Consider the following 14175-nt stretch of genomic DNA (forward strand, 5'->3'; position numbering starts at 1 on the left):
TTCCACTTCATGTTTAGTCAGTAACCCGTGTCTTTCCTCCCCCAGTAAAAGAGAAAGGAAATGTTCCCGTATCCCTGCCCGCTTTATCCAATCAGGAAAGAGAACTCCATGAAGAGGTGGTCCAGTCTGCTCAGGCAACACACGGGGAGCAAGATACCGACCAAACGATGAAAAACGCTTGACGAGAAGAAAGAGGCAAAGGGGGGTTGTGCAAGTGTGGTGATGTCGAGAGGAGGGAGGGGCTTGCTATCTACAGGAAGTTTGCTAAAACGACGACAACACTTACAGCAGCTTTAAATTCAAAGTAAGCAACATTTCTGATATGATATAGCAGGATGGCAACATGTACTGTATAGTGTTTACAGATTTTTAAAAATGTTATTTCTTCAGTTTATTTCTCAGAAACAGTGCTTGTTCATAAACTTAACTGTAATGAAAACTAGCCAAAATGCTCGTTTTCATTGGTATTTCCTGTCCAGGTGTAAAGGTAGCAACCTAAAATCAAGAAACAAACAAAACGATTGTGAAGTTAAACATGAAATCTGCATCTTGTTTACGTCATCGTTGCCTCCTGTGCTTTCCTTTTGACCTTTTCCCATCCTCGGCTACATCTCTCTCATGACAGTCTTGTCTTTTCACGTACTCTATTCTTCTTTTCTTAATTTTTCATCAATCAATACAATATTTACAGAGCTTTATTTCAGTTTCCTCCCGCATCTCTTTCTGTCCTTTCCTATCTGCTGTTGAGCTCCTTTTTTAAACTTTTCTCAGGTTTCCTTTGCAAAACACGGTGTTCCCTTTAACTAAAATCAAATGTGTTGGATAAATTAATGAGTCAACAAGATTAAATGTAAGTGATAAAATGTGCTACGTGGGCGGCCAAGCCAAGCAGATCTTGTGAACAATCGTGGCTGATAAAACCCCAAGCTACAAGCTTGATTAACAATATTGCAACACTAAAAACACATGGATTTATTAAGAAAATGTTGCACTATGTTCCAATAGAGCCATGGTTTGAGTCTGTTCAGTGTGTGCTGGATCCAGGGCGCCAGACACAAGGCTGCAAACCCAGGTTGGAAGTGCTGAACCTAGGCCGGGGCACCCTGGGAGGTTGAGTGCTGCTGGACACCGGCCGAGAGGCACCAGCGGGGCCCAGGGGACTCAGATCTGGGGCACTCTTAAACTGCCTGTTGGCCTGCGCGCTGTTGGGGGGCTGGAAGTGGGAGAAAGTAGGGGACTGGACTGGATGTGGAGCAGGAGCACAGAAGGTGGGGAGCTGAGGGAGTGGAGCGGTAGGAGCAGGGGGAGGTGGGGGAGACAGTGGGGAGGTGGCCCACTGAGGTTGGTGAGGATGGGGTTGAGGTTGATAGGGTTGGTAGGGGGCGGGGTTAGGTGGAGGGGATGTGACATCAGAGCGCCACAGCGGTTCTCCGAGTGTCGTAGCTGATCGAGGTACAATAACTTTGAGGGCAGGCCCTGTGGATGTTGGCGGGGGCGTAGAGAAGCGCTTCACCTCATATACTCGTGCTGTCTTCTGAGGACCCTGCTGCTGCTGATGGTGATGATAGGCCGAGGTGTCCTGGGGAACCCCACCCCCATAGCTGAACAGAGTAGAGTTGAGCTGGTAGGGCTGGTGGCTCATAATGTCCACAGGCTTGATGCCCGCTTTGTGCCCTTTAGGTCCAGCTGGTGCAGACTTTGCCACCTCAGGCTTCTTCTGGGCTTTTGGAGGGCAGGAGGGAGAGAGAAGGGGGTTGTAGCTGATGGGAGGAGGAGCACGGATGTTGGACGAGTATTTCCAGGCGGCAGGAAGAGAAGGTGTGGGTGAGGGCTCCCTCGTCTGGGCAGGGGAGTAAGGTGCTGCAGCAACAGAGGGCGCTCGCTCCACAATGTACCGATCCATTCTGTTCTGCCTGCGGGCAAACAGCTGACCTCCCTTCCCTGCCAGTTGTGGCACCTGAGGTTGTGGTTTTGGAGCTACAGGAGGTGGCCTGGGTCCCCGCTGAGCCTGCAAGAAGTTGCAGGCCTCTGCTCCCAACCTCAGCCAGTCCTCCTCAGGCCCTGACTCATGTCCGGTCTCCCCACTGGGTGCAGCTCTCACAAAGCGGTCATCCATGTTCTGGACCATCGACATCAAGTCCGGGTTTGGATTAACATCTTTATTCTGGACTGCGCAGAACATCGGCTTCTTGCTGCTGCTGCGACGACGGGCATCTTGCAGGATGCCAGTGCGAGCGGCAGGGACTGAGATGCGCTGCTCACGTGTCACCAGTGAATCGGGGGCTGTAGGCTGGGGAGGTGATGCATTTGCCATGGCAGCATGCGGACCAGGAGTCTCTGCACCTGTCATGTTGATGTAGGGGTGGGCAGATGGAGATGGAGATGGAGAAGGTAGGGCAGGGGGAGGAGGAGGATGAGGTGGAGCGATAGGCTGGGTATGGAAGGAGGCTTGAGTCAAATCTGGGGGATGTGGAGGGGAGATGGGAGAAATGAAGTTGGAGGGAGGTGGATAAGCAGGAGCAGGATGACAGTGAAATGGCTGTGGAGCTGGAGGGGAGAAGGGTTGAGCAGGTGATGGACACACCAGGGTACTTTGAGCTGCAGGAGGTGAGAACTGGGTGGAGGGGGAAGCATGCACTGCAGGCTGATGGTAAAATGTTGGCGGATTTGCAGCAGGCTGGACAAAAGGTGCAGAAGACAGAGAGGATGGAGGGGAGAGAGCTGATGGGGGAGAGTTGACAGAGGGGGGAGTGTTGCTGGTGTTATTTCTTGGAGGGATGTACAGAGAGGTGCTAGACACCGCTCTCCTCGCATCGGGCACTGTTGGATGGCGAGTCGGCTGGATAGTCACCATGGTCACGGCTGTGGGTTTTGGTTGGGGAGGGCGAAACATCACAGAGGTTACAGATGCACGAGAAGATGAAGGGCCTGGGGTGAAGGGCCGTGCGGTGCGGTTCAGAACCCCTTGATTAGGACTGAGGTTGGCGTTCATGTGATGATCTGAGTCTGTGATCAGGCTCTGACTAAGATCAGGGTTGGGACTAGCATTAGGGTTGCCATGTTGGCCATTCTGGCTCAGAAGGGGTGTCTGAGAGGGCGGGCTCAGAACAACACTAGCCCGACTTACAGCTACCGACCCCCCATTGGTCAAAGCAACAGCTGGAGGAGACATGTGTGCAGGGTAGTTACTGATTGGCTGCTTCGTGATGCTGCTCTCCAGCCTTGAGCCCTGATAGGCTGAGCTTTCCTGCCCTGAGACCGCCAACCCTGGACTTTGATTGACAGAGGTCACAAGTCCTGGAGTCTGATAGGCTGAGATGTCCAGCCCTGAATTGTGGTTGGTTGCAGGCGTTGTTGGAGTAGTTGGTGTGGTTGACGGGCAGGCAGAGCTTCTTCTGTCCAGCAGGTCTAGATAACCAGTATCCCACGTAGGGTCAAACGATGCTGAGAATCCCTCTTCGTCAACTTCTGAACCACTAAGGAAGGAGCTCCCTCCTTCCTCCTCTGTCTCCCCTCCTGTCTCTCCTTCTGTATCCCCTCCTCTATCTCCCTCAGCTTTGCCGAAGCAGGTCAGTGTGTACTTCTTGGCCCTCTGCCGGCGTTTCTTGAACATAAGCACCCCTTTCGAGTTGGGGTTGGGAGCATCAGTCAGCAAGGACGCTATAGAGCGGCATTTGGTACGAGCTTCCTTCACCTGTTTCTCCACCACACTCTCCCCACGCTGCAACTCTGCAAGACAGGAAAAGAAAAGAGACAGAGACCAAAATAAATGTGCTGGGAGAGAGATGAAACAAAGGAGAGAACCGGTAATGAGATTCCTAATGAATACATAACAAGGCACGGGCGACAAATGAGGGAAACGACAGTGTAACAGGCCTCGTCGACTGCGAGCAGTGGCTGATTTATACAGTATTATCACAGTGAGGAGCTGCCATGAGGATTACCAGTGACAGACAGGAGTGTGTGTCGTGGATTTAGAACAAAGAATTCCTGCTGCTCTCCAGAGTTGAGTCACACACTCCGGGAAGGTTAGATCACAGTGTCTGTCCTGCACAAATGCTTGTTGGGCACATGTGTGTATCTCTGCTCGGTCCAAGGTTATTTGAGTCTTTTTAGTATCTTGGCTCACCTCACATGAATATCCTCACTACATAACTCTAGTCTGATGCTGCCTCTGCACACACATACATCCATAGTCTGTATAACCTTCATACAGTCAAGCCTACCAAGACATAAACAAACACATAATCCCAATATGAAACAATCTTTCAAGTGCAAAGTTCAGATTTTTCTGTAGCAAGATTAATGACATCCTCAACATAACTTAAACAAGGGTCTACTACAGTAATGCTAGCTGCTCAGATTGGTGCAGGGAGCTAAAAGCTAACACATCTCAGCTCAGACTGTTAGCATGCTAATGTATGCTAATTAGCCCTAAACACAAACAACACGTGAGACTCGGGAGAATGCCATTTAGTCATAAAGTATTGCACATATTAAAATGTTGACCCAGAGATGGTGCTAGAGGAAGGTTACTTCATCCTGAGGAGAACATGAACATCCAGACTAAATTTGTGACAATTCTAGACAATAGTTTTACAGACATTTCACCCAAGATTGCGCAAAAGGGACTGTCAAGGCGCCATCAAAGTCACAAACAGAACCTGACCGATGTATTGTTTGGCTGATAGTATCGGCCTATCAAAGATACATCGGTTTGTAAACCAGAAAATATCCTGCCTCTGTGACGTATCTTTGTCACCACATTTGAGGGTGTATCAGCCATTATATCGATTTCGGAATATCAGTCGTGCTCTAGTCTTGATTATCTGTACCCATAGCACAACTATTTATCCAGAGATATTTCAGTGTCAAACAAATTGGTAAACTGACCGATAAGCCAACCACCAGCCTGACTTTGAGATTGCTAGATCTGTGCCGCTAGCATGACTACAAAATATTCATACTTTTACGTTATGTATTCGTCCCATAGTGAATGATGAAGCGCTACGGTAAAAACGCTTCAGCATTATTTCTCGTTATAGCGTACAACCACAAAATAAGACGCACAATCACAGGTAGAGTGGCTCAATAACATCCTCACATCTACATCATTTCATCAGGATCATCAGTCAAGAACATGATGACAGATAATCTTGACATTAAACTTCCTAAGGTGCTGACATAGAAAAGAAATGAAGAAAAACAACATTTGTGCAGTTACTTCTAATGTGAGTGAACCTGTGTGTAAATTAAGCGTTGAGAGCACATACAAAGGTTTTAACGTGTCTTACCTGCGTACACGACGTGCGGGACTGTGTGTCCACCTAGATCTGACCCTGAAGAAGATGTGAGAACCCTCATGTCACAAACGTGAGTGTGTGTGTGTGTCCTTAAACTCCCTCAGACCCTCCCACACACACCCTCACAGAGTCCAGTTCTGCTCTGAGCGGGGAACCGTTTAGTCGCTGTCCACCAGCTCTTCTCTCAGGGCACAGCCCATGTAAAGACCTTTGTCCAGCAACCCAAACCAACACATGATGTCAACCCACTATTCCTGTCTGTGTGACAGGCATCAAACACCTGTCCGGTCTCTGTCTCACACACACACACACAGACACACAAGGACGGGAAGACCCCACACCGCAGGATATTTAGACAGCGGTGTCATTGAGTGTGTGTTTGTGTGTGTGTATGAGTTCATAAAGCCAGTTATAGTTTATAGAGGAAGGCTCGGTCATAACTCTTCACTGATGTGCCGTTCTCTGCTGCTGACACTTCACACCTAACAAACACTGCACACACACACAGATACACAACTCTATTGAAGCAGAGACAACAATCCCATACCCAAAGATAAAGGCAATGCTCATTTGTATGTGTGTGTATGTGTTTTTGTGGGTAACGTGAGAAAGGGCAGGTCCCTGAACAACTCAGTCATCATTCGTCCTGTAGTAAAGCCTTAACCTAAGTCACACAGGAGGACAGATCCCTCATTACTGCAACGGTCAGTCATGAGTCAGTGCATAAGTATTCAGAGGTATCAGCTGTGATCATTGTTACCTTGTTGTGGTGATGAGTTAACCAGACAAGGCTAATAAAACTTTATGATGTAGAAGAATAGTTTAACATTGTGGAAAGAGTTAAATGACGTCTTCTCGCTAAGTACAGCCTGCCACATAATCTGTCGTAAAATGCCTAAAAATGATTGTTCTTACACTTTTTGTATAATGACATATTTGTGTTAAAACAAAACATTTTTGGAGCTTCACGACAAAACAGCGTCGCAGCGTTCTCCTCAACAACTGAAGTAGATGGGGAATTTGAAAAGACGCTATTTACGCTCTTTTTTTAGACTGAAATCTTCTCTGTAGCTGCTAAGCTAAAAGCGTGAGCGCGCACCTCGCCTGTGCGAGTTTGACAGCGCATCAAGGGTGTAAATAACGTCTCTTTAAATTAATTTGGGATTGCCATTTTATGTTTCTTTTTTTAGCTGTTTTTTACATTTAAAACAAGCTCCCAGCTACTTTAGTTGTTGAGAAGAATGCTGTAATGCTTTCCAACCCCGAGCAGATAATAACAGATTTTTTTTCTTTCCTTCAGGTAGTGAGCTTTAGTGTGCTAATGAGCAGATTTTGTTAGCAAAACAGAACCATGCTAGCTCTTTTGATTCTTAAATTGTATTTTTTTTTCACGCAGTGAGTTTGCGTCAGCTTTGTGTTTGTTATTGTTTCCATTCTTGGGTTCTTTTGTTCGTCATCTTATTCATACAGAGCTCATCTGTTTTCTGATCTTCGTGTTGATACTACTTGATACTGAGTCGCATTTTTCGCATTTCGACCCCTGGAAGATTAGCGATCAGCTAATGGAAGCTAATGGGGTTCCCATTAAAACGAAGAAAGAAAATTAGTAAACGTATTTCCCAAAGTGACAAACTATTCTGTTAAAATAAAATGTCACCATCACAGCAGAAATCATACTAGGCTGCGAATAGCAATTATCGATTTATCTTGTAATTGTTTTGCCTGTGACCCCTTAACATGAAGCAACATCTACCTGCAATGCTTATACGACTGTTTCATTCCTAAAAGTTTTTTTTTTACGCCTGAAAACATGATGAACTATACAGCAACAGAAAAAAACAAAGATATGAGGCAAAGAAAAGTGAAAACCTCTTATTTTCTGTCCCACTTCTCATCTCACCCACAAACTTTGTCCATTACTTTTCAGTTTAGTAAATAAATTGTTTAGCCAATAAAATGGTTTCCCGTCCAAAAGAGGAACTGTAGCTCAAAATATTTAATTTACAAGAATTTAGTAAAGAGAGAAAAGCAGTAAATCCTCAAATTGGAGAAGCTGGATACAACAAATGTTTGGCCTTTCTCTTGATAGATCATCCACATCTTTGATTAATCCGACAAATCCGTTGACGAATCATTTCAGCACAAGAATGAAAGATGTTTCACAGATACTGCGCACACATGCACACCATCGCTTACACATATACAAACATTCACGTCAACACACACGACTACACACCACATATTCAGCTGTGTGGCCTGTAAGTCAGAGATGCGTCCAGTCTATCAATCAGAGGCTTCAATGCCTATAAATACAGTGAGTGAGGCAAATGCTCAGAATACTGACAGAAGAGACAGGCTGCTGTTTCAGGGGACAGAGGAGGAGGGAGGTGGAATATCTCTGTCGGTATCTGGTATATCTCACCCCATCACCACCGGCCCGTGAATGTGACTGGATGCTCCAGTTCTGCAAAATAACCACTAGAGGGTGATGTAGCGTTTGATTTAAGCTTCAAGACGACGCAGCTCTCTGCAGCTGATGCCTTCAGAGACACCAGGGGAATGTTTGGAATTTAAATTAAAAAGCAAAAACACAGTTGTTGAGACTGAAATAGCTGCGTTACAATGAGAGACTGGAGAAATTCCTCTTTCTGCTGGGCAGCTGGTGTATTATCCTAAAACTTTTACTGGTGGAAGTGATGTACACTCATTGTAGCATCAATTATACATTATATATATATATATTCTATGTGTAAATGCCATACAGAAGTAAGCTCGTGGTAGCATCCTGTGTATCTGAATGGTGCTGTTTGTCAAAACTGGGACAACTGTGGTTTGATTCCTCCAAAGAACCCTCTTTGTCTTTGTAAACCACTTTGTAATCTAGTTGTATTTCTCTGTACTGTTGTTTTGTATGAAGATATATACTCACTGGCTTGCCGTGCTTTGTCCATGTAAGTGGTGGAGAGCTCATCGCTGATGGGGGTCAGCTGTGGTCCCACCATGGGCACCAGATGTTTAGCAGAGCCCATCATCAGAGCCTCTTTCGCCCGTTCAGGAGACACAAGCGGCGGGCAGGTGAGCCCGATGCAGCCCGCCACCTCCTGGAAGCCACTGTCGCCCTCTCCCTCGGCTTCCACCAGCCCCTGGTCCGGGGTCGGTGTGAGTGTGTGAGGGGTCAGAGTGTGCGGGGTGTGTTCTGGAGTGGTCCACTCGGTCTGGGGGGGCTGGTAGATGAGCTCTCTGCGAGGGACACCAGGAAGACACTGAGCCTCCCACTGGCCCTGCGTGGAGACCCCTGCATCTGTGGCACTCTCATACCTTAAGATACAACAAAGAGCATCAACTTCAAAAACCCTAAAGCTTTATGTGTTTAACAAGGATAACATGAACAGTTCATGGGGTGCAACTCTAGATCACCGTCCCTTACCCGCTCATCTCTGAGGTCTCCTCCTCCTCGTGGTTGTCATAGCGAGCAGGCGAGCGTGCGTGAGGAGGCGTGCGCCGTGGACGACGTTGCGTGTGCGACTGTGTGTCCGCGTCGCTGTCTGTCTCTCCGTAGTACGCCTCGCTGTCTGGAGGGGAAGTGACGGTTATCCCGGTGGGGGAGAGGAGGGAGGACCGATGGGAGGATAAGGGGGCCGCGGTGGGAGACAGGACCCTGGAGGAGGAGCGGGGCGATGCAGAGTGACCAGAGTAAGATGAGGAGTGGAATCCAGATGGGGCCCTGGATGGAAACACACAGATGACAAGTTGTGAAAATGCAAAACATGCATCGGTTTGCTTGATGTGTTTTCATGCACTGTATGTGTGTGAGTCCTGACCTCTTAACCCTCAGGTTGAGCGTAGCATTCTGCGCATCTATGAGGCTCATGGCTTCAGCGTGACTGAGCTCTGCACACAATTGCTGGCCGATGGCAACCAGCTCGTCGTACTCCTTCAGTCCAGCTCTGCAGGCTTTGCTGCGCCTGCGTATCTGCAGAGAGAAGAGGGGTTAACAACACATTAGTTCTCATTGCTGTGGGAAATGGCATTACATTGTTTACTTTGCCAACTAATCGTCACTGCCCTCCATTAGTTATTTAACTTTTTAGACGTGGTTTTACACCTTTATGGCTTTTGACCCATTAAAACAAACTAAGGGGCCACTATTGTCACACGTTGCATACGTCTTTCAGTTATTATGACCAGGCGGGGGATTGAGGAGGGGAAAATGTCCAGTAAATCACAAGAAATACAAGCTATAGTTTAAGGAATCTATGAAGAAATATGTCTTGCAGTCCCTAAAGATTAATCTTGCAACTCTTTGCAGGATCCCAACGTCCTTCTCAGTCTTCTACAACCTTTTGTGATCCTGCATGTGCATTATTTCACTTGAGCGATTTCAGTTTTTCTCACTGATTTAAAGTGATTGGGGCTATTTCGGGGATGGTGATTTCACGTATTTCCATGCACCAATCAGAATTTAGCAACATCTTAATCAAAGCGCGATTTAGATTGACTAACGTTTGGCGTGCTAAACTAGTTTTCTTTTATTTATGAATATTTTCTGGTTTCTTTACTCTTCTATGACAGTAAACTGAATATCTTCAGGTTGTGGACGAAACAAGACAATTAAGGACGTCATCTTGAGCTTTTAGAAAACATCGATCAACATTTTTTTAGCATTTTCTTGACCAAACAACTAATCAATTGGGTATGCTGTTAGTAAAATGTCCTCAGGCTCTGAGACTTGTAGAACGGCTGATGCGCTCTCTTCTACCGCCAGCCTTCGTCGTATCGAAATAACTCGTGAAGTCATGCAGCTGTTGCTGGAGGTCGCCAAGAGATGATGTCATGGGACCGTTCAGGAAGTATGTCGGTGGGGGGCCGGGTGATAGATTGGGACAGACAGGAAGGCGAGTATTCTTGTTCACTCGAAGAAGAAGAAGATAAAAACCTCCCCTCTGTCTCCTCACACACCTTATCTAAAAATGTTGAGAGGAGGAAAGTGTGTTCCCGCACCTACTCGGACTCTAAAGAGGAAACAGTATTCGCCTCTATCAGTATCTCTTGACCCAATAATCCAATTTCTGCGTCACGCGTGCTATCTCTCTCGTACTTAGATGTACACACACACACACACACAGCACAAGTGTACATCATGAAAGAGGGGGTTTGAACAGCTGCATCACCAGTCTGGACCGGGGGGGAGATGCCAGTCACTCACCATATGTTCCCCCAAATACCCAAAATAAAACCTCGCAGGAAAATCAACCACATTCCTAAACGGACGAAGAAAGACAGGCGCTACTGAGACGGCAAAGAGAGAAAGAAAAGGATTTACAGTAAAGTGTGCGAGTGTGTGTGTGTTTCTGTATCTTTGTGTGTGAACGAGAGGCCTTTTTCTATGCTCAGCGTCCAGCTCCTCTTAAATGAGCTATTCTGATCCTCTAGTTTGCGCTCCATTCCCAACCGGGCTTATCTGAGGTATGCCCATCCAAACACACACACACACACACACACACACACACTTACGAACAAGAAGAGGCAGACACACTGATCAAACTCTCATTAAAGGTGACCTTATCTGAGTGAAAATCCTGGATAAAGAGAGGCGTTCGGTGCCAGAGCGCCACCTCCTCCATCTTGAATCGGACGTCATGACAGCGCATGAGAGACGGGCCAAGTTTTGAACGCCGGTGTGAGCGAGGTCACATTCCTCCTCTCCAGAATAGATTTTCTTATTAGAGAGAACATTCTGGACTGTCAACGAATATAAACACAGACACGAAAAGCTTCTGCACAAAAAGAGTATAACTTGGCTTAAAGTCGGCTTATTGTGTCCGATAAATATGCGACGATGACAAGTCTGAAACAAGTTTATTACCTACTGTTTTGTTGTTTAGGCTACAATAATGTTTATGCCCGCAGCGTACACTAACCTGTTTAAACTTAATCTCTGCTGCTGTATAGACCGCATTCACACGGCGGCCATTTTCCTCTTACATAACACTCAGGGGGGAGCTCAAATGTCGAACTGCTCCGTTCTAAGTCACATAAACGTAGGAAATCTGACAAATTGTTATCATTTTACTGCTTCTTGATTGATTGGCAACTGTAAAGACAACGGATAGTTTCATCTGGCGTCACATCGGATCATATTTCAAGGTAAAACAACACATTTAATGACCAATTAGCTTCCATTAGACGACAGTTAACGTTAGCATTAAACCACATTCTAGATACTGTTTAATACAATACGATTAAGAAAGGCGAAAATTAAGTGAGAAATATTAACACACATCTTGGAGACACCTAGAAGTGAAACACACAGGAAGTATTGTCAGCAGGGGAGTTGTTGTATGCTAACATCAGCTAACGCGTTATAAAATGTGTTGTTTTACCTTGAAATATGGCCGAATGTGCCCTCCACATGAAACTATCCATCATCTTTTCAGTTGCAGATCAACTGGGAAGCTGTAAAATGACAACAACTTGTCACCCTGACCGTGACATGGAGGAAAATGGCCGCCACGTGAATAAGGTCTATGATTGTTCGCCACCAGGATGCAGTGATGAAACCCGAGTCAAGCCCAAAACATGTGTTCACACTGTCCTCTGACCCACAAACCCAACTGAATCACAACAGGGAGGGTGAAACTGTAACCACAGAGGTGCTGTCTCTTTCTGCTCGTTTGACGTCTGTTGTGTGTTTCTTTTATGTGAAAATATTTTAAGCCGCTGTCTTCTTTGTAAAAGAGATTTTGAACCAACAGGCTCCTCGAATTCAATCAAGCTCGGTCCAATATCAAATAAAATGTATTTAAATCTGCTCGCTCATAAATATCAGCCACCTAAATACACCTGTTTTTTCATCAAGATCGCTGCATTACTTCTTGAGAAATGTACAAAATGTCAACAACCAAAACAAATCTTGCAATGTTAACGCAAATGAGAAAATATTTCTGGATCCACTTCAAAAGTTATTGGGGTCTATTCGGGGCCGAGAACCATCCTCCATCCAAGTTTCGTGGAAATCCGTTCAGTAGGTTTTGTGTAATCGTGGTCACAAACCAACCAACTGACAAACGGACATGGGCGAAAATATAACCTCCTAGGCTGAGGTAATACACAAATATAAATAACTGCTGAGCGAAGTAGAGGGAAGATTGCTTGTGTCAAATATACTCAAAGAGCAGTAGAAGAGGTTTAAAGGCACACTACGTAGTTTGGGGTTTTTGTTTTTTATGGCCCGATAAACTAAATAAACAAACTCTTTGTTTTCATGACTGAATAAACTGAATAAACAAACTGACCTTAAAGGACGACGCAGCTTCATACTGTTTTACTTTGTTTATACGTGGCAGACCCTGCCACATTTCTAGCTTCAAACAGTGTTCTTGGCCCTTATTTTCCTCTGAGAACAGCTTGTTTATTCAGTTGTGGAAATAATAAATATTTCTGAGTTGTATTGGTACCTCATTAATATTGTAAATATTAAAATTATGAGTTTGGATTTCTTCTCCAAAACTGCATAGTGCCCCTTTAATGTGGAAAAGACTATTTCAGTATGATGTCGCCCATCAAACTGATCCCTCTCCAGTGCTGCTTTCAAGGGACAGTACTTCTTGCCTTGCTAAAACCAGCTGAGAACAAACTCAGGGAAAGTAGTAAAGGTGTGAGAAAAGCTAGAAAGTCACACAGACAAGAGATTTATGGTCAAAGTAATAAAAACAAAACGAGCAACAGGTTCGTTGACACTGATTTTACCAAAAGCTCAAATTACAAACAAAGCACAGGACTGACCATCAAGCAGCTGTACTTTCTATTAAACCCGACCACTCATGTTACCGCTGTGGCAGTCAGTCTTCTCTGCCACACACACACACACACACACACACACACACACACACATGGTCTCCACTGTACCTTGGCCACCTGTAGAGGTTTCTGCTGCTCTGCTCCTCCCTGCAGCCTGAAGCCCCACGGGGCTCCTCCTGAGAGGGTCACCACAATCTCCTCCGCTACCATCCCTGCTCACAGCTCACAGCCTGCTGTGTGTGTGAGTGTGGGTGTGTGTGAGGGTGTATGAGTTGCTCTGCCCTTCTCCAGCTCCTCACACTCTTGCGAGGATCAATGAGTGAGTGCGAGGCTCAGGTCTCTCACTCCACCCATGAGGAGACAGGGGGGTGGCTGCCGGCTTTCATGTGCTTACACTGGAATGCTGTGTCGGAGGGTGGGCATGTGTGTGTTGTGTGTGTGTGTGTGTGTCGTCTCTTGCATTCAACACTTGCCATGTCACTCTCGAGCACTCTGTGCAGGAGGGGATGCTTGCTGATATACGCTCCCGAAATAACCACTATCACCACTCCCCCTTCGACCCCCCTCAGGGCAGCCGGGCCCGGCCAGCAGCCACGGCTCGAGGATCTGCACCCTGAGACGAGAGGTGTGAGGAGGATCTATAACTTCGTGTGAACGGCCTCGGGGGAGCGACCTACATCATCTGCTTCACCCCTGAGATACCCTATGAGCACTTGCTTGCAGGATAAAGACGCAGGTGTGCAGATCTGGCAACCCTAATTAAAGGACAAGTTTACCGAAAAATGAAAATTGAGTCATTATTTTCTTAACCCTGACGTGGGTGGAAAGTTTGAGGAACATATCAGATTCCTCTTGGCACATTATTATTTGATAGATGAGCGGGGAGGGTTGCCAGGTTGGCTCATGGCCTGATGGAAACTTTAAAGTGAATGGAAGTCAATGGAGAATTGAGGGTTTTTTTTGTGCATTTACAAGTATGAATGTTTGACACGGTGACAAAATCATCTCCCTTTAAAAGCCATAAATTAAAACATGTTTTAAGTTGTTTTATCTGTATTAACACATGACGGCT

The 14175-nt window shown here is 46.0% G+C and overlaps 1 protein-coding gene across 1 annotated transcript; it reads right to left on the bottom strand.

The window, feature by feature from the left end:
• Positions 1-1024: 1024 nt before the first annotated feature.
• synpo2lb (synaptopodin 2-like b) lies at positions 1025-13313 on the bottom strand. The gene is made up of 6 exons (XM_073490331.1): positions 13212-13313; positions 9125-9276; positions 8731-9027; positions 8233-8621; positions 3267-3729; positions 1025-3221 (listed from the first exon to the last, which is right to left on the bottom strand). The coding sequence occupies exons 1-6, from the start codon at positions 13311-13313 to the stop codon at positions 1025-1027; spliced, it is 3600 nt and encodes a 1199-aa protein (XP_073346432.1).
• Positions 13314-14175: the final 862 nt, after the last annotated feature.

The sequence above is a fragment of the Pagrus major genome, chromosome 20, assembly GCF_040436345.1.
Source record: "Pagrus major chromosome 20, Pma_NU_1.0".
Classification (NCBI taxonomy): Eukaryota; Metazoa; Chordata; class Actinopteri; order Spariformes; family Sparidae; genus Pagrus; species Pagrus major.